At 45.5% G+C, this 21,637-nt stretch overlaps 1 protein-coding gene across 5 annotated transcripts in view; it reads right to left on the bottom strand.

The window, feature by feature from the left end:
* Ppp2r2b (protein phosphatase 2 regulatory subunit Bbeta) overlaps positions 1 to 21,637 on the bottom strand; it is a 398,449-nt gene that overhangs the window by 45,349 nt on the left and 331,463 nt on the right. For all 5 annotated transcript variants that reach the window (XM_048419510.3, XM_048419512.3, XM_048419516.3 and 2 more), the window contains one exon: positions 6,691 to 6,868. In XM_048419510.3, the coding sequence (XP_048275467.1) occupies positions 6,691 to 6,868 (178 nt within the window). The remainder of the gene's footprint in view (positions 1 to 6,690; positions 6,869 to 21,637) is intronic.

Raw genomic sequence — 21,637 nt, 5'->3', positions numbered from 1 at the left:
TCCTTCCCAGTATTCATTGTTTTTTTGCATTCACCCCAGTTCCGCTCATCCCAGTTCTCCAAGTGAACTCTACCCCATTCACCTACCAGACTACAGGCCATGATATAGGGGATGGAGCTGGCCTCTTCATGTCATCTCAGTTTGCTTAGTAAGTGCTCAGCAATGCTTATGGCATTCACGTGACTCATTTTTTTCTGACTCAGGGGTCTCTTCTAAGCGTCTTTACATTTTCAAGAGCAGAAAACCCATGGTAGTCACCACGGGTCAATGGATCAAGTCACCAAGCTGGTGGAGTATGAATTCTATAACTTTTTGTTGTCTTAGGAGAGGAAAGTACAAGACCGCATAGCAGAAAGAAAAGTAGGTTGAGAATATGAGCTCCACACTAACAGCTGCCAAGCATGGAACCTTCACCCTACGCTAGGGACTTCACAGGATCGTTCATGCAGCCTTCACAATGGCCTCCTGAGACAGCTATCTTATTATTTCTATTAATTGATGATGGGATTGGGGGATGGAGAGATCTCAAATGACAAATCAAGATTATGCACATTTGGGAGACAGTTCTGGGTTCAGGTCTAAAGCATCTGACCCCTCAGTCTTCAGTCCTGAGTCAGGTGGGGAGTGCACACCTGTAACCCCACAATTTCAGGAGGCTGATGCAGGAGGATCTACGAAGTGGGAGCCCCATCTCAAACAGATAAAAAGTGAAGACACAGTTCAATGGCTAGCTACCACCCTGCTCTGTGGGAACTGAACAGTCCAAGACAGGCATACGGCCAAACTCCTGTTGTCTGTCCCAACTATAAGAGGCCCAAGAGGCGCACTTCCGGAGGAGAGAGACTAGGTACCATAGGGGTAGCCTCTGAAATTGGGGCTTAGTGTCTACACAAGTAAATCAACTGGCTTGGGGAAACCTTCCAGGGAGGCTTTCAACATGAGGGTGGGTGCTGCCTCAGCACAAGCAGACTATGTGCTGGGCTTGTCATCAGAGAGATGCTCTTCAGGACCAGGGATACAATTCAGTGGTGAAACATTTACCTAGCCTGCATGAAGCATGATCCCAGCACCAGAAAAGGGAGAGATGTGACCTCATTTTATAGAAAATGCCAGCCTAAAATTAATTTGTGCCTTTGCTTGGTGTGGGACAATGGTCTGTATCCTGTCAATTATATTTTAAATAAATGCTGATTGGCCAGTAGCCAGGCAGGAAGTAGTGGGGCAATGAGAATTCTAGGAAGAGGAAAATTTCTTCTGCAGTTGTGACCCAGCCACAGAAGAAGCAAGATGTTACTGCCTCATTGAAAAAGGTATCAAGGCACGTGGCTAACATAGACAAAAATAATGAGCTAATATAAGTTATAAGAGTTAATAAGAAGTCTGAGCTAATGGGACAATCAGTTTATGACTAATGCAGACCTCTGTGTGATTTCTTTGGGACTTAACAACTGCTGGAACTGGGCAGGACAGAAAACTCAGACAACATTTGCTCCCATGGTGGGATGAAAGACATCTTAAGAAACAGGGAGTTGCTGCATCTGGCTTCCACGTCCTCCCCCAGGCTTGTGTAGCACTGACCCTTTAATCTAAAAGGGAGACAACTGTCCACGATGTGACCAAGTGTTGTTCTAGAAGCTAGAAATCACAGAGTTGAGGCTTTGTGCATCCTGGATGGGGCAAGGTGACAAACAAAGCTACCTTATGAAGATGCTGGGATCAAGTAAAAATATCCAGGTTTTTTCTTTCAGAGGCATCCTTACACAAGGAGTAGCCTTGCCTAAGCTTTCCAGTCTATATCCAGGGATGGCCATATGCACACACAGGGACCTTGGTGAGCGCTAGGCAAATATCTCCACACCTCCTTGCCCAAGTTAGCTTCTAGATTCTCTCTGAATATCTCAATTCAACGATCAGTTCCTCAGCAAAGCCCTCTTCATTTTCTAGTCCAAAATTGGTTTTTAAAAAATATAGTTGAAGAATTAAATTACTTTCTCTTAAAGAGCTTGTCTCAGTTCACAATAAAATACATATTGGTGTTATTATTTGTATCATGTCATTATGAAAATTCAATTTTGTTTCTTTTCTTTTTCTTTTGTCAGGTTTAGTGCGGTACCTGGCACAAAACCAGGCCCCAGTATTTGCAATTTTATAAGATAAAATTCATTGACTGATCAATTCTTAACTCCCCGGACCAATAAAGAATTCAAAGGATTCCGTGTATAACATGCTTTTCAAAAAGAAATAGTAACATATGCGTGTGTATGTTAGGACTGTGTGTTCAGCATGTATTTATGTGTGTGTGTGTCTAGGATACATGTATGTGTGTGTCCAGGGTGCAAGTCTATGTGTAAACATGGAGCCAGAAAAGGTTATTGGCTATCCTGATTTATCATTTTCTACTGTGTTCTCTTGAGACACGTTCTCTTACTGAACCCGAAGCTCCCTATTTTGGCTAGGATAGTAGGCCAGCGACCCCCTGAGATCTGCCTGTCTCCGTCACCCCCAGACGGAGTTTGGGGCTGGGGTTATAGTCATGCTCATTTTTTAAGCTGGGGATTCAAACTCAGGTCCTTTTGTGTGTGCAGCAAGTGTTCTTACCCACTGAACTGTCTCCCCGTTCCCAGAGAAGCAATGTGTTAAGAGCAAACTTTGCTTATTAAAACCCAGGGCCACCTCTTGCTCTAGAAAATTACTAACCTAGGAATGGGGTCCTGACGCATCAAGATCATTTTATTCACTTTAATAAAGGACCCATTATTTGGGATGTCCTGGGTGCCTGTGGATGGAGAGGGCTTGTGGTCAGGTACCCAAAGGTGTAGGACGGGCATGCTCTTACCTGGTGCTAAATGTGAGGCCCTAGACCTCAGACACTCCAAAAATGGGTGCTGATTAGATTATAAGGAGCAACATTTGATAAATATCACCCAAGTCTAGAGCCAAAGGAGGAATGTAGAATTAAGAGTGTGATCTAGACAATGACAGAGAAGAAATCACTGATCATCTTCTCTAAGTTTCTCTAGGTTTTTTTTTAAATCTCTTCAACAAGAAGCATAACTTTTATTAGACTTTGTTATACTGATCTGTTGTGGGATATTTGATAACACTGTGAAACCCTGAGAATGTGTTAATAAAATCAATCTTGGCCCAGGGGACGGAGTCAGTGACTACTTGACAAGAATTAATCACAGAGAGTACAGAGGATCCAGCAAGATGGATAGAGAGACACACAGGATGGAGTAGAGAGGGCCTTAGAGACTTACAGTGTTTTGGTTTGGGATGAACGGAGAGACGTTCATTCTCTCTGAAATGTGAAAAGGATGATTAGCTGGTTGCTTCTCTGCCTCTCCAAGCTACCAGGTTTCCACCCCAATAGCTGACTCCTGAGTCTTTACTGGTAAACAGAACTATAGAGACTTAGTTAAAAACTACATTTGGTGGCAGCAGCAGAGTCAGTGCCAGCAGGAATAGAAATCCTGCCAGGCCGTGGCCTGATCAACGGAGCACTGACCGTGGGGCAGCAGGCCCTATGGATGGTGGTTAAAATATCATTAGGCTCAGGAGTAGCCACTAAGTCAACGGAAGATCAACATGATCATTTACTTAGCAAGGCATTTCTCAAAGCGTGTGTGTGTGTGTGTGTGTGTGTGTGTGTGTGTGTGTGTGTGTGTGTGAGGGGGGAGTAAGAGTCAGTTTAGCCATCTCACCGTCCTTTAGTAGCGTTCTTCCTTCCAGAGGATGAAGTGGAGAATGGGAGTCTGGGTAAATAAAAGGCACGTGGTGAGAATGTTCACAGTCAGAAAGTACTGGACCTGGGTGAGAGAGCGCTCTGTTCTCGTCAGACTCTAAATCCTGTGTTGTGAGCTGCGACATCAGTGCTGTGCCTGCGTGTCCCCAGGCAGACTTCCTTGCTACTTGTCTTACCGAGTTAACTGTGGATGTATACTGTGTAATTTAAGTGGATTTTTTTAGCATCTGTGACCTCACAGGATGCGAGTTTTCTACCTCTTAGTAGCACTAACACACAGTTATGAAAACGGTCCATGTATTTCTACGAAGCATCTTGCCTGCCACCCCAAGCAACCCAAGCCATGCTCCTGCCTCTGGTTGATAAAAGGCATAACAGAAGAAGGTGCTAAACAGGAGGTATTTAAGACAAGGGTTGTTCTAGATACTTTTCTGAGGATGTTGTGGAAGAGGGCCACTGCCTGCTCCAGAGGTAGCTACACTTCAGTGCTGAGAGGCAAAAGGGCCCTGGTTTGCACACCTTCCTGCCCGGGGCAGTCTGACTGAAAGGCCATATATAGATGTCAGTTGTCGTCACCCACATGATGACAGTGATTATTTTACATATGGCAGCGGTAAGGGTGAACGCTAAGGTCTCATTTGTATGCCAGCATCTGGCAGGCTGTCACACATCTGCAGGAGATAACCTAAACAGCACTATTAATATGTCCCCTTTGCATTCTCCCCAAGGCATCTGTCTCCCCAAACGTCTGAGAAAGTTCCTTTCCCTCTTGAAAGCCTGGAGGCAAAATTCAGAAAACATGCCACCTAGGCTGGGGAAGCATAAGCTCAGAGTGACAGCTGGCTGAGCCCAGGCAGATTCCTGGTTCTCGGAATAGATGCGAGGAGGGAAAGGCGACCGCCATCGACATTCATTCTATCCGCAGCTGCTGTGCCGGGAGAAATCTGCAGTCAGAGGCAGCTATTCTCCGGCCCACACAGTGTGTCATGTCTGCTCTGGGATCAATGAGAGCTAACCAGTCATGGTCCCAAAGACCAGTTCTCAGTGTCTCCAGATGTATCTCAGTGCCAGAACCTGGTTAAGGACACCTTTCCTAAGAACCTTCAGGGACTATAGGAATGTCACTGTGGTAGTGGCTAACGAGCTGTGTACCCTTGCACAAATATCCTTTCCACGTATGTGCGTGAGTTGCATTCCTCTCTGTGGCTTCAGAGGATCCCCACACCTCAAAAAGACAGGATCTCCTCCAGGCCTATAACTTACCAATAGGCTAGGAAGGCCGGGAGTGAGTGTACTTCCGCGTCTCTAGTGCTGGTATTATGAAAAAGTGTTGCCACATCTGGTCTCTTTTTCCTGAGTTCTGGGGATCAAACTCAGGTTCTCGCGATTACCGAGCAAGCACTTTACCAACGAACCCATTCCCTCAGCTCGGCTTCAACACTTTGCACGTTAAATTTCCAAGCTAGGCTTCATAGTGAAGAGTCTCCTACAGGTCCACTCTGACCACTGACTACGATGCCACTCTCGTTGTGTGCAGTAGCTTTCAATACAGAATGCTGGATCCATTGGAATACAGCAACGGGCCATTCGGGGCTCCTGTTCTCACGAAAACGACATTCTCATGGGGGCAAAGTAAAAAACGCACACGCTAAAACACTTCAAGTTCTGGTGAGCACAATGCAGACAGCAAGAATACAGCTGCTGGCAGCCACTGGGGAGCTAGTGGGAGAGTCTCTGTAGAGACGGTAGGTTCGGTTGAGGCTGGAATCAAGAACTCTGAGGACACATTTCCAGATAGAGGGGACAGCAGGTGCAGAGAGAGGAAGAGCAAAGCTTAGCTGGGAATAGAAACATGGTTCTCTGGTTGAAGCAGAGTGGGTGAGGCAAGAGCGACATGACAGGTGTCAGAGGGAGTCAGGCCCAGATGGTGTGGAATCTTCTAGACCCTGGGAAATGACTTATAATTTTCAGTTCACTAGAAAGTTACTGGAGCGTTAGGTGCGCAGTCAGGATGTCGTGTGGGTCACACGGTAACTGACAGGCAGGGCATGTGTGCTGAAGGAGAGGAATCAGGCAGCCATAGGGGAAAGAGACAACGGTGGCCCATGTCAGTGAGTGCAGGTAGGAGTGGGATGGAGCCATCTCAGCTGTCCGAGGTTCACTGTGGACAGCTCGGGATGGGCGGGGCTGGGATGGCAGAAGCCGGCAACTGAAGGGCGGAATCAAGGTTGACTGGGAGCCAGAACTCAACTCCCTGAGGGCTGAGAGCGAGAAATGAGTTGGGAACTAGAGCTAAGAGTCAGGCTTTAGGATGGATTGAACGGGCACACCCGAGACCAGTTGTTCTCGACCTTCCTAAAGCTGTGATGCTTTAATATAGTTCCTCGTGTCATGGTGACCCGAACCATGAAATCATTTTCCCTGCTACTTCATAACTGCAATTGTGCTACTATTATGAATAGTGTAAATAGCTGAGTTTTCTGATGGTCCTGGGGGGGTCGTGACCCACAGGTTGAGAACAGGTGCCAAGATTAGCTTTTATCACCAAAAGCAAGATGAATACAATGAGGTCAAACACTGGCCTTACACAGACACTCAGAAATCTTTTGTACTTTTCATAGTTTGGGTTAAGCGGAAGATAATCACGCTTATAGCTTTTGCTTTGTCTGAGGTGCTGGGATCAAACCTGGTGTCTCGGACCTATATCCTCATTCGCCTTAGGATCATCATGTTAAGCTGCATTTGGGCCATTATTCACTGTGCAAAGAAATGGTTTTAAGCTGCATTTCAGAGCGAGAGCTGCTGCTGTGCCCACAATTTAAGATTTTTCTTCAAAGTTGCCAGGCATTTCCATTTTGACGGTTCTTTTCTGACCTCTTTCTCCCCTGCCCGCTCCTACCTGGATACCCCTGAGTCAGACCAATAGGCTTGGAAGGAAAGGATACTAAAACTCTGATTGGTTATCTCAAAGTTCCACAGATTAATCCTCAGGTCATCAGCAGACATGTAGGTTTCGTAGTCGCTGTTGACGGATATGGAGTTGATGTGGTATGTGTGCGCATTGGCAAACACTCTTCGTGGGGTGGCCTCCACCATCAGGTCCATGGGTCTCAGGACGGGCACCTAGGGTATGAGAGAGGCACAGTGCTCAGGACAGAAGTCTCTGTTTTGGTAGGAAATGGGTCATGCTGTGCCCTTACCACCACACAGTAAGTCACAACCCTGAAGCCAAGAGTGACAGAAGCCAGCTGCCATTCGCACCACATTCTGGGCCTTGCAGATGTTGACATCTGGCACTGGGGCATAGGGGACGGTGACAGCACATCTTTATAAACTTGAAGCACTTCCCCAGCCCCCTTCAGGGGGACTTGGATCCCATTATGGGAACATAGTCTTCTAAGCTCTCACTCCCAGTCTGTTTCCCTTTTTTTAATTTAAACTTTTTATTTTTTGAAAATTTTATATATGAGCGCTGTGTTTACATCACCTCTTTCTGTCCCCGCCCATCTTCACTTCATCTCAAATTCATGACCTCTTCTTTGGCTATTATTGCTACTCACACACACAAATATGTATACATATACATGCGCACATTTACACAATACACCCAATCTTCCGAGTCCATTTAGTGTTGCTAATATGTACATTCTTTCATTTTCAAACAGGAAATCCATTCAAGAAGGAGATTGTGGGAAAAATCTTAGGAATCTGTCATTTAGCTTCAACCTCCATTCATCTTTTTTGTGTTTTTACATCTTGCCCCTAGTGGCCTGGGTTCCCTCCTAGTTTTACACTTAACCTTTACGGGACACTTATAGGAAAGCCTTCCACCACCCAACCCTAGTGACCCCAAATGAGCCATTAGTACACGAGTGCTTGGTGCATCCTGGTTGGCCTGGAAGCATCTTTGTTTATACCTATTGTCCACGAGTATGAATTAGCTAGTGTCACATTCAAACTGGCCCCCGTTTGGACAGTAAATTATATGGTCACTCCTCTGAGATTTAGAAGGTATTCCGGAAGTGTTTATTGAAGGACTGAGTAGAGCAATGTCAGTAAGTGTTTTCTTCATGGTGGGCTAGGGAGCTAGGACACACACACACACACACACACACACACACACACACACACACAGAGAGAGAGAGAGAGAGAGAGAGAGAGAGAGAGAGAGAGAGAGAGAGAGAGGAAGAGAGAGAGAGAGAGATAGAGAGAGAGATTTCTCAGGAAAATGTGAACGAAGACACACTCTTCTAAAAGACCCAAACAAGCTGAACTACAGAGCACAGACAGAGCTCTTAAACAGAAACAAGGAGACAAAGAGCCACAAAGATCTCCTCCCTCACAAAGACTCTTGGAGGAGCCCTGGCTGACGTGACAACAGGGGGTAGATTAAGACTAGCTTCTGGATAAACATCACCCCAGGATGCAAGAAGAGGGGACCCTAAGCTGATTGGTAGTCACCTGACAGCACCTGCTAGAAGGCAAAGTTCTCCCAGTCCAACTTGGAGTTGTTCACAGGCTCGTGTGTGTGTGTGTGTGTGTGTGTGTGTGTGTGTGTGTGTGTATGCGCGTGCGTGCACATGTGTGTGCCCGTGCGCATAAACAGCTCTGAGAACACATGGATGGAATAAGGTCTAGACAGAAGAGATGCTGGGTCCCAGAAGCCAGTGTTGGGGTCTTCTGTGTGACAGGGTAGATGGGGGAGTTGATCTCTCGGGTCTCATATGCCAGGCATGGATAGTGGTTTTGTGGGAGAGTAGGGGGCATCCTCTTTGAGCATAAATAACCACTGACTGATGGGCTGGTATGTGCTCCATGATCTGGTCATTGACTGAGCCTGCTTTGCCCTCTTCCTTTTGAAGATGGTCATAGCGATTTATTGAGGCGGTCACTACCCATTCCATCCACTCTTTCAGCAACACCAACTGAGCTTTGTACAAAGTCCCAAGGGCTCACCTGGTAAGTACTCAGGACCCCTGCCTCACCATCATATGGCTGCCATAGCTTAGGGTGGGGAAGGGGTGGAGGTGGGGTAAATGATCACACAGCAGTTGAGCAAGTGCCCCAGGGAGGAGGCACAAGGCATAGTGGGTCTTGAGAGGCTTCCTGTGACTGGGTGATTGGCTGGGGACATGAAAGATGAGTGTGAGTCCCCAGGTCAGCAGAAAGGGGGTTCTATCCAGAGAAATGGGGTTGAAGCCGGGATGGTGATAGAGCCCACTATGAGAGCAAAGGTGACAGGGTAGATTGGGGGTAAGCTACAAGATGGGGCTCTGCCTACTCAAGAAGGTTGGAATTAAGAAGGTGAATGCCTTTGTGATGACCCAGACATGAACAAAGTCAAGCTTTGCTCAGACCTTTCTGGAGGTACGGGGGGGTGGAGGGGCTGAGCTCCATCTTTCACAGGTACATGTGCATGAGTGAACACCTGTTGAGGGCTTGTGTGAGTTGAGGTTTCACAATGGATAAAACTAAACTTCCCCCATGAACCTGGCCCTGAACTAGCTACTGAAGCATCAGTGCCTGGCTAGGCACTCTTCACACAGACTCCCAGACAATGCTTTCAACAACCGTGAAACAGGTACCAGCCCAAAGTAGGATTACAAACAGGACGCAGAGGTCAAGGTACTGTCCCAGGGTGGCCCAGATATGAGAAGGCACAGATGGGATTTGATCTCAGGACCCATCTGACTACAAAGATGAGAGTCCTTTCCTCATCTGCACCAGGCAGAAACACTGTACAAGGCAGGGACTGGTCATTGCTTTGTTAGTGACCTGGATAAATAGCCAGGAAGGCTTGTAGAAGAGAGGCATTGTGGATGTCACACCATACTGTATTCACGATGTCTCCATAGGCATCGCCAGTTTGTACAGTAAATGGACAGGGCATCTATTTTGTGTGTTTTCAGGAACACATGGCACCTACACTTTTACAGTTGGTCCTAAGGATGCTCACACTTTAGAGCCATTCAGTGCTCCCCGGAGAGGCCTGAGTGCCTCCCAGGCACCAGGGCCCAGGACACTGGGATCTGTCCAGCTTCCATAAAATCCTTGCCCTCTAACCTGGTCCTTCATGTCTGCACTGGGTCGGCAGATTGCTTCTGTGGCTGTGTCTGATGCAGATGAGAGCGTGACAACAGGATAAAGAGGCATTTCAAAGTAGTAGCTGCCAGCCTAGGGCTGCTGCCTAATGTGATGAGCCTGGTTGCTAATGCAGGCTGACACAATCCATGATGGGTCGTCTAATGGGGAAGGGCTCAGAGCAGGTGTCTGGGGATGGAGCCCTCTGATGCTCTGCACAGATAAAGGATGTAGGGTGTGTGTGTGTGTGTGTGTGTGTGTGTGTGTGCGCGCGCGCGCGCATGCATGGGTGTTTGCATGTGCATGTATGTCTGTGTATGTATGCACGACTATATGTGGAATGAGTCCCTGAGCCATTCTTATGTTCAGGTAAAGGCTGGTCCTCTGTCCATGACGGCGTCCTAAGGAGGACCCTCTGCAGTTCAGGAAGGACCAGATGGGCAGATTAGACAGCCATGTTGGGACCATGATTCCCGCATGGTCTGATTATTCCTTCTGGGACCATGCAGGGAGAAGAGCGGGGCACGATTTCAAGAGTGACAGGCAATGTTTGGGCTTTCTTTGGTGAGTGCTGTTCTGGCAGCCTTCCTGTGCTGTGAGCCAGCCTTGGTGTTCAGAACCCTAGGTGTCAACTCCACCCCATCCATGATCTCATTCTGCTTCCCTGGAGCCAGCCTTGGAAGGGGCTCCATTTGCCACCCTATAGGGGAGGATGCAGCCCAGTGTCGCAGAGAGAGCAAGCTTAGCTTTCAATGTTGGGAGAATAAGATCTTGATCTGTAGCCCAGGCTGGCCTTGAGCCTGTGACCTGCCTGCCTTAGCCTCCGAGTGCTGGAATCATGAGCAAATGCCCAGCCAGGCCTGGTATCACTTAACTCAACTGAGGCTTTCATCAGAGGCTTCCTGACAGATACCGAGGCTCTGCACCTGGAGTGACCCAAGCTGGGATGCAGCAGTGTGCTCTCTAGGTCAGCTTGCCTCCCTCCTCCTCTGCTCAGGTCCAGTGTCTTCCTGAGGCTGACTGTGCACATGAGTATTCTCACACACTTGTGTACGTGATACTGGGAGGGATCAACCCAATCCCATTTTTCCCGGACACCTGGCATCCGGCTATTATATCCACTGATGGATATCCCTGGGGACAAGGGGCAGACCGTGTCTGACCTGTCATATAGGATTACAGACAGCCACTCTAGTCAATTCCCCTTTCCGGTGGTACCCTCTCAGACAGACCTTCTATGAACACCCCCACATTAAGTGACACCCTCATATCTACTGCCTGGAATGTTCTAAACACTTAAGCCAGTTATCAGTAGATGATCTTATCTTCACGATCCCCCAAGGGGCAGATAAGAAAGGCGCGGCACAGAAAGGTTGAGCAATTAATCTAAAGTCACACAGCTGGCCCGAGGCAGAGTAAATAGACCTGTACTCCTTGGATCAGGAGTCAGTCTGACTCTCTCTATCCTCCTGGTTCTGTATCAGATTGCACAGATATTTGAGGTAGGGGTGCTGAGCTGTACTGGAGTTCAGTGGGAACTTCTTAGGTGGTATCTCCTAGGGAGGCGGTGACAGACTCAGAAAGGAGAGGATGCTGACACAAGATGAACTAGAAGAGGGGCTATGGGGGAGTGTGTGCACTCCTGAGAGTAGGCCATTAGCTTAATTAGTCACTCAACAAACACAATTAGATCTCTTCTCCTTATCAGGCATGCCTCAGGGCATACACAGTCAAGTTTGCTTCTGTGGAGTCTCTGTCTGTCTGTCTCTCTTATGCTATATGACACAGCTTCTCCAGGAAGGCAGCTCTGAAGGGTGCCATGTGAGCAGATGCCAGAAGGACACGAGGCAGGGGGACCAGTAGATGCAGATGCACCAAGGCTGAAGGGCATGAGGCAGGGGACCCATGGTTGCAGATGCACCAAGACTTAAGCATGTGCAAGGCATCAGAAAACCATGAGATTGGAGAGGATGCGATGAACAGAGAGGAGCCGGAGAAGATGCCACCGTCAGGGTGAGGACGCTCAGGAAGCTGGGAGGAGCAGTCCGCTCTCACACTGCCGAGGAGCCTCAATTCTCATTGTTATGAAACCTTGAACAATATGGACGCTTGTCCAATTATCAAACCCACCTAGGGGGGTAGAGTCTGGCATGATGTACTCGCCATTAAAAGGTAATTCGGTGTAACAAACCAAATCGAGTCTGTACAAAGACTGTCAAATAAAATAAGCCACTAACAAATTAAATTACTCCCCATTTTTGGTGGGAAGAATGCCAGTCAGTCATTTTTCATTTAAAAAATTATGCATCTTAATTCCATTTTTAAACATGAAAGGAGCATTAAGAGGCCTCGTGGGCCGTCTCTGATGTCACGTCCCTTCTGGTCCTCAGAGAACCGATGGAGCCATCAAGCCTCACTCTGGTCAAAGCCTTGTTTCCTCTGTGAACTGGTGGGTGGGTTGGGGAAGCAGGAGGGACAGGTTGGCTCGCCTTATGATGACATATCAGAGCTGTTGTTTCCAGAACGAACCTGCCAATCAACAGCACCCCGCCAAAAACCCCCAGGAATCCTATCCAAATAATATAATTTTTAGACTTCCCTGCTCACACCCTTCAACAGCCTCAATATGGCCCTAATTTCTTCTTTTATAGGATTTGCTGTATAGATTGAAATAAGCCCCCAGAACAAAACCCCTTTTGGACCAAGTCAGGCTTTGTGCTTCAGGATATTAAATAATCCTTTCATTTGACATATACTTATTAAGTGCCAACCACTGTGCCAGGCAATATGTGTACAGAGTGAACAAAACAGATTATGCTGTGGAACTGGAAGTGCAATAGGAAAGAGACATTCATGTCTCAGGCAAGTGTATTGTTACAGGCTGTCACTCACTCCGCACCGACTTTTCATGAAAGAGAGAAAGAAAAAAAAAAAAACCAAGGTTTCCAATTTAGATTAGGGGATCAGGTAAGCTGTTTGGAAAGAAGGGGAAGCTCACTCTCTCCAGAGCACCCCAGTTCTTAAGTCAGCTGTTCTTTTGGGGGACTTCGATTCGGCCATTAGGTGATGTCTGGAGACAGCTCTGGAGTAACTGAGTGGCTATTCCTGGCATTAGTGAGCAGAAGCCAGGGACGTTGCTAAATGCTGCACAGTGGACACAACCACCACAAAAAATTACCCAGACTAGAACGCCAGCGGTTCTGAAATGGAGAAGCTGAACTCGTAAGGAAGCCCTTCTGAGATACAGCGTAAGCTGAGCAGACAGAGGAAAACCTGTGCCAGCTTACAACCGGCTACAGAAGGTTCAGCTCAGGCCTGGGGACAGAAAGCAGTGAGGGTCCACGTGCTCTGTATGCGCAAAGTCGTGCCGCCAATTTCCATACTTATACATAGATATGAATGAAACTCAAGGCGTCAAAGGTGACTGTCATGGCAGAACAACAGTTTCACATTCTCAGTGTCTAACTCTGAGCCTGTGTATGGAGAAGGGAGAAGAAACACCTTTCCCTCAGAAGATAAACTTGCCATCTAATTACCACTGCGTGCAGAAGCCCCAGTCACTGCCAGTTCTGTGCTATTTTCCCCCAGACATTTCCATGTTCTGCCAGCATCACTGCCTTTCAAAGCGTGTTTCCCTGATGACTGCCTCCTCTGTTATTTCCCCCAATGTTACACACTGTATAATCTCACATGAAGAAGGAAACATCCTGAAGCGTTACAGAGCAAGGCAATTCCAATTAACACATAGCTGGGGAAGGGTGGGTAGGGAGAGGTAGTGGCTTCGTTTTGGATTAGTTTGGTTAAGATTTGTTGCAGAAACTGCCTCTGCCTCTCACATGGATTATTAAATCCAGGGATGTTTGCTATTAGGATAAATAGCCAATGAATATTTGGTGGCTAGAGTTACCAGACCTTGAGCAGTATCATATTATAGTCTGCTATTTATGTCTACAGAATATGCAGAATCAATGGTATAAATGCAAATTCAATACTAACTTGACAAATCTTGCCAGAGAATTTCCCTGGGAAGTCATTTACACAAGGAAGGCCCACATGTATACAAAGATACCTTGCCAATACCCTGAAAACGGGACCTTACATAGATCTGAGCTTGTAGAGCCCTTTGGAGCTGAGCTGTGTCAGTTCTGCCTCCTACCTGCAGGTGGTAGTAGTGATCACTGGTGCCTGTCCCACAGGACCGAGTTAACTTTCAATGACCTCCCAAGGTAGAATGATCCAATTCCTGGGTCTGGCTGCATACTCAAATCCAGTAAGCATTCTTGTTTAAAATTGACATCTGGGCCTTGCCGCCAGAAAGTTAAGTCACCGTGCCTGGGAGATGGAACTCAAGGACTGGTATTTTGAAAACCAAACCCCCAAACCAGGCAACCTGTGTAGACACACAGCTGGGAACTAATGACTTTGGGGCTAAAGGGAAGAATCCCCGAATATTCATCACTTAGCAGGAGCTTTTTTGGGGGTGTTTAAATGATTGCCACAGCCAGCCAAAAGAGAGAGATTCCCCCACCCCCCAGCTCTGCCCTTTACTGAGACGTTATTGGCATTGTAGGAAAAGAAGAATCACTGGTGTTTGAGGGTGTGAGCATGTTCCCCATGCTCCTGTGGCTGGTTCTGCATCTAGACACATGTAGGCAGCACTAGCTGAACTCAATGGGTAATAATAATAATGATGATGATGATGATGATGATGACGACAAAATGACCCGCCCATACAGTTTTATACTGGTGTGTTTTTTTTTTGTTATTGTTGAAAGAAACTTTTCCTGATTAATTTTATGAGTGCACAAGGAGCTCATTCGTGGAATATTAAGGACGTGGAGTAGGAGAAGGGCCTGCGAGGAGATGAAGAGGGAATGCTGGGTTGACAGGATCAACATACCTTACACACATATATACATTATCAAAGAACAAATAAAAATAGGACAGGCTTTTTATTTGTTATACATAATGAGTTCCTAAGAACTGGTAATAAAGCAAATAGCTCAATAAAAGTATAAATAGAAGATATACACAGAAAATTCAGAGGAAGAGAGAACCAGACATTTATAGGTATGCCAATCTAGCAGCAGCCAGCAAGAGTCTCTAAAACCCTCAATCTTGCAAAAGATCGGTCAGATTCCTTTTTAAATCTTTATTCATAAAGAATCTACATGGCAGATCCTGTCGGAATTCACTGCAGTTTTACGACGAGGGTAGCTCTTGAGACACAAAACAGTTGCTTCATTTTCTAGGCTGAAAGCATTCAGGTGCTGGGCCTGGGGTGACCCTTAAGGAGAACTATCCCGCCTGGAAGTTGAAAAGGTGAAGGCCAAGATGATCTTCTCACCCAGAGGTGAAAGCAGCGGTTCTTAGCCTTCCTGATGCTGTGACCCTTTAATCCAGCGACTCATGTTTTGGTGACACCCCCAACCATAAAATTATTTTTGTTGCCTCTTCATAACTATAATTTTGCTACTTTTATGAATCATAATGTGAAGAGCTGTGTTTTCTGATGGTCTTAGGCAACCCCTGTGAAAGGGTGGTTCGACCCCCAAATGTGTTGCAACCCACAGATTGAGAACCCCTGCCACTGGCCAGGCGAGTAAGAACTGCAGCAAAAAAAGTCAGAAGTAGATACTAAAAAAGAAAGAATGTAACTTTCAACTTTAGAAAGTCCTTCTTAAATGGAAACTGTCATTCAGTCCCTGATCCCCCCAGGAAAAAAAAAAATGTTGGAGACTACTAGCTTCCATTGTTAGGTATGATCACATTCTATTGAAACCTAGACTCCTTGGGAGAAGAGGCTGCATAAATCACGGTCTACCTAGACTCTAGAATGGCTACCATTTCAAAGAAGACGAATGGACTCAGAGGGTTATCTGTGAGCTAAGTGGTGTAGGCATTATGAGAACTGTATCCCACCCCACTGTTGTTATAGCAACATGGGAAGTCAGAAGCACGGGGACGATACAGAAACACTCATACTCGAAGCAGTAACATTCTTACCTGGGAAGAGTCTCTATATGTTATTGTCTGACTTGATGCTATAAACGTATTTTCCTTTTCTAATATACAAGGAAAGGAAGGGGAAAAACCAGAACACAAAATTGAGGACTAGGAAAGTGGGGGTGGACCTGGGAGTCAAGGGAAGGACTTGGGGGTATTATAAAAAACATGCAATTCTCAAAGAATTACAAATATATTTGTAAAAACATTTTACAACAGTAACAGTGCAAACTGACTTTTCTATAAATGCTTTTTTATGCTCTACTTTGCTTATTTCTCAAACATATACAGTAATAAAAAGCTGCTTTCCCTTGGTGAGTTTATTGAATTAGGAAAGTGTTTAATTTATTTGGTATAAGTGTTTCAATTTATTTGATTACCTTATCTATCAAACTTACTCATTACATTTATAAAAGGAAGGAAAATCATCGTATCTAATACCTCACAGGACAGAATTCTTAGTTTTCTTCAGTTTGGCCTATAGCCCTAGTCATTGGGAGTCTGAGCAATCAGTGGTTACCCACAATGCTTGATCAACAAAGTAAGACTGCATCTCACAGAAGGCTCAGCAGGAAAGGGTCCTTGGCTGGAGATCTCAGCTTGATCTCTAAGACCTACATGGTGGAATGGATGGAGAGAAAGAACTCCTTAAATTGTTCTTTGATTTTCACACGTGGACTTGCACACATGCATGCACACACACATACAAAAACAAACAAACAAACAAACAAACAAAATGACATTATAAGCTTACTCCATCGTGCACTCGCCTCTCCCTGGGGGAAAGTCGAGTTCTGAAATAAGCACAACACCCCCATTACTGTGAGCTAAGAGCTGCTTCGCGCACCCCAACTGTCAGCACCATCAGCATGGGGAGGGGACAGGAGGAGCCTCGCCAAGCAGAAGACAGGAAGGGTCAGACACTCCCATAAGCCTTTGGACTTACTATACACCGTTTTCTGTGATCTCCCCACTTCTGTCTCCCTAGTTTTCCCCCAGCCTGATGAATCCCACTGTTACAGTTAGCAGGGTATTCTTCATTCTGTGCAGGCTCTCCATCCTGCTGACACTGAGAGACTGTGAGAGTCCTAAGACGACAGACCTCCAGGTTCTGTCTTTAAAACAGAGCACTGTTCCCAGGGTCACTTCTCCCTAAGGCTCCTTTGCTCATTGTTTCCTAGGCAGAAATTGTGTTTGTTTGGATTGTTACTTGCAACTACCTGTCGTCTTCTTCAAGCAATGAGCCCAATTATCTCTCATAAATTTTATTCCAATCTTAGAAGTTCAATGAGCCCTTTTCATGTAAATGACTATCTATCTATATATCTATCTGTTTGTTTATGTGGTTCTTCTGCGGTTTGAACTTAGGACCTTGAACATTCTAGGCAAGGACTTTACACCCTCAGCCCTCTAACATTCTTTTAAAATTTAGATTATAAACCATATAAGCCAGATTATGTAGGTAAACTGTACAATAAAACGTTCATCCTGGGTGGAATAAGCGATAAGCGTAGGTCATTCCATCTTTTGGAACAATGTTGTCTTATTGGCACTAAGAGTCTGAAATCTTCTGCCCTTTACCCTGGCCACATTTCCATATCCTACTAGCAAGCAGCTGATTCTTCTCTTCACACTCAGCCATAGACCTTGTACTATAGTGTGGTGTCCTGTGTCTATTCCCTTTGAGGTTTTCAGGTCACCCGTGATCCATATCCTGAGTCATCCTGACCCTTCTTTGCCCTCTGATTTGGGGAAAGGTGAGCCATCAGGAAAGGTGATAGGTTGGAGGCCATTGCCTAGGACTTGAAACGTCCACTGTAGTTCTCTCTTCCTGAAGGGAGGGGCATGAATTATTTTCCCCAAAGTCAAAGCTAACAGCCTTTTTGACAAAACAGAAAGCTTCAAGGCTTCCAGAAAGGAAAATCTGAAAAGAAGAGAAAACTGGGTACACAGAGGGTGCAAGACAAGGAGCCATTAAAACCACTGCATTTGACCACGAAATGCCTGTTCCTGACTTCTACCCAGGTTCCATTCTGTTGAGGACCCACAGGACCTATAACCCAGGAATAAGAGTTATTCACTGAGTCCCATTTGTGTGTATTTAACATGTGGACTCGGCTGATCATGTGCACATACAAGAAAAAGGGAAACAAATGCGTGCATTGATAACCACTGCCACTGTGTCCCCAGCGGGCAGAGGCCCCCGAGTGAGCATGAGGTAGGGAGGCAGCAAACTGCCCCGCTGTCTATGTCTAGGTGGATCTCATGTCTGTTCTGGGGGGACCATGGACTCGCTGTCAGAGGTTTTTTTTTTTTTTTTTTTTTTTTTCCTGGAACTCAGTCACTCTAAAACCGCCTGCCACTTCACCACCCTTCCCTGCCTCCTGAAAGTTCAGCACTTACTATCTCTTATAAACTATACAAAACACTTGGGAAGCTCAGTGGGGTTAGGTCAGATCGTAAGGGATGAAGTCACTTAGTTAACACCGTAGGGTGGGATATGACAGTAATCTCAATGTCACTGACATTAACAAAAATAAACAAACAAATAAATAATTAAAAATTTAAAAAGCTCAAAAACTTATGACAGTTTTAGTATATTCATTTAGGTGGGATTTGGCAAAAGCATAAGAATAAGCAGAGAGGGAGAGAGAGAGAGAGAGAGAGAGAGAGCGAGAGAGAGAGAGAGCACGTGCTTAGCATAGAAGAGCTTGTACTAGTATCTGAGTACCACAGTGGCAGGGCCTCTTAGTCACACGGTCTCTTCAGCCCTCAGGGGATCACACGGAGTTGCTTCTCAGCACATTTTTAGAAAACTTTTCTAAAGATAAAGATCATTATGGCAGTGAACTTGCAAATGAAACACATTACGCACCTAGTAGCCCATCAAACAAGCACATGTCCAGACAGAAAACTTTGAGAGGAAAGGAAACGGAAGATTTTCTCATGCAGGGACTTCTAGTATAGTCTTTCATCAGAATCATTTGAGAGACACAGAATACATGGACTGCCAAGACCTGCAGTTTGAGACTCTAGCTCAGTTGGTACGGGGTAATGCATACTGACTTTTTAAAAGTGCCCCAATGACTGAAAAACAGTCGTGCTCGTGATATCTCAGAGACCTGCTATTCTCCTTTAGATACTTACAACTGATCTGTTCTACATGGGCTGTGACTTAATATTTACTTTAAATGGACCTACTGTTTAGTTCACCACATTTATTTTGATTGGGAGTTTCACAACACTATAGTATATATATAAAAGAAAGTTTCATGTGAATTGTCAAAAATTATAAAAATGTATTGGAAAAAAAATTTGTGTTTAAATTCTGGTTGATACAGTTACCTGGGAAGGATCTAGAGTTTAAAGTAAGCTATGAATTAAGAGAAAAATTGTTAAGTGTTCTGAGTGAGGTTGAAACTATTGTTGCAAGAGCCAGTCTTAGGGCTCAGTGTAACCAGAATGATAAAAAGGGAATGGGAAGTTGCTGAGTTTTTTTCTTGTTGTTATTTTTTTTTATGATGCTTCCCAAGGCTGTGTCTTAGACCAGTATAAACATAAAGGACTTCAAAAAACTTGGTGACACAGGAAAGTGACCGCCATGCTACCAAGAATGATGGTTCACACAGTGGCTTCAACTACTGATAGAAAAATATATTTTCCCAGGTGTGGTGGCATATCCCTATGATTCTAACACTTGGGAGGCTACACAGAGAGTTCCAGGACAGAAGTTATGACCTTGTCTCAGAAAAAAAAAAGAAAGAAAAGAAAAAGGCAATTTTCATCAGGTACAATATTGGATCTCGGTAGAGTGTTCATTGCTAACTTAGGCATGTTTTCATAAGTGGGACTGAAGAGCTGGTTTGACAAGTTCCACCTCCACAGTGGGGATGCCTAGCTGGGCACAGAGGGTTCCTCTCTTTCATGTGTAACTGAGGCCTTCAGATGCAGTGAAACGTGGCTGTATGGCATCTAATCCCGTGGGCTAGCCATGTGTGACCTCATGAAGTATGTTCTCCCACACACCTGATCAGATAAATGCCCTCAGTGAGCCAAGCTTTATTTTTTTTTTTATTTTTATTTTTTGGATTTTTGAGACAGGGTTTCTCTGTAGTTTTTGGTGCCTGTCCTGGAACTAGCTCTTGTAGACCAGGCTGGCCTCGAACTCACAGGGATCCGCCTGCCTCTGCCTCCCAAGGGCTGGGATTAAAGGCGTGCGCCACCACTGCCTGGCTTGAGCCAAGTGTTATTACCCAGAGAAGACTGAGGTGCCAGTCTACTGGGAGGTCTCATCTTTCCTATATAGAGCACACATGGCACCCTCTATAGACGTGGCATCTGAAGCCATGTCATGCCTTCTCTCTAGTGTACTACCGGCTTCTGTGACCTCAAAGCCCACACGTGTCCCTGTGCGGTAAGAAAGGGGATGAGATTCTGCCGAGGGTCTCCCTGTGAGGAACAAATGGGGATTGAGGGCTTGAGAACTAAGTTAAATGATATGCAAAGACAGAGGAACAAAGACATAGCTGGAGGAGAAGAAGAAAAATAATGAGCGCCTTTTCCCATCTGAAAGGAGAATTTAAGTGGCAAAGGAAGAAACCAGGCTCTTGGAGCTTGGCAGGGGGTGATTTATTGATCAACACCTTAAGTGTGCGCCCAAAAGGAAGGCACACACTTTCTTATTATTTGTGCCAGTGTGCAAGATGAAAGCCATCCCAAGAATCAGGAGCAGATGTAAATTTCTCAGGAGGAGAAAATGAGGAAGTAAGATTCTTTTCTTCTAAGCCTCTGAAAACAAAGCAATGGTTTTGAGGTTGAAGAGACCTCAAATCACACAGCTGGCTTGGGCTCTGATGAACAAACCGCTGAAGCACAGACTCAAGTGCAGTCTTGGGTAGAGTCAGAGACATCTTAGACTTGCCCTATGAGCATGCAAGGGGTTTTGGTATTTTCTCAGGGATGTTGCTTAGTGACGGGAGATGCGGTGGAAGGGCAGGAAGCTTTGTCCCTATGTGAAGCTTTGTTTTCGCAAGAGTAGAGACTGCTAGCTGAAATAGTAAGGGCAGCTGGAGAGAGAGGGAACCAAGGTAAGGTGTTACACGTAAACTCTGAAGGTGGTAGACAGACACCCTTCTCTGTGCGCATGCTTGAAGAGGGCACAACAAATCTCGACGCTATCTCTAGAGTCTGACTCAACAAGCTCCCCAACTGCTTATTTTTTCCTTCACAAAAACTGCTAGTTTAAAATGGCTTTCTATTCTAGCTCTATTTATAGGCATGCAGGATTTTTTTTTTTTTGGCTTAAATTATAGAAAGTAAGTTAAACCTAGATCTTGAGTTACGACACCAAAAATAGGGAGACATTTTCATTTCCTAAGGTTGCAGATTTAGGCAAGCTGAGCTTACATTGCGTTTGGAATTTTAATCTCTTATCATATATGCCACTTCCACTGCTCATAATTTTTTTCTTTCTCAGAAGGAGGTAATGCCAGCTCCCCTGTGCTGTGGCGTCTTTCCATTTGAGAATCAGTAGAACTTACATGAAGGTACAGTCTTGCCAAACACAAATACAGAGAAATCTAATTCTCTACGATACTCCATCTTAGTACAAAGGCGGATCGAAGCATTCCTCCAAGAAAAACTGTCCAGTTAAGGGTGGGGGCAGATTCTAGAAGACACTTCAAGTGTCAGTGTTGCATTTGAGTTTTCGAAAGTTCTAATCACTTCCCATGTGTGTGTGCATATGTGTGCGTGAGTGTGTGTGCGTGCGTGTGTGTGAGTGTGTGTGCGTATGAGTGTGTGTGT

The sequence above is a fragment of the Myodes glareolus genome, chromosome 13 (genome assembly GCF_982192425.1).
Source record: "Myodes glareolus chromosome 13, mMyoGla1.1, whole genome shotgun sequence".
In the NCBI taxonomy this organism is placed as follows: Eukaryota; Metazoa; Chordata; class Mammalia; order Rodentia; family Cricetidae; genus Myodes; species Myodes glareolus.
The sequence above is the reverse complement of the archived record's forward strand: the minus strand, read 5'-3'. Positions and strand labels throughout refer to the sequence as shown.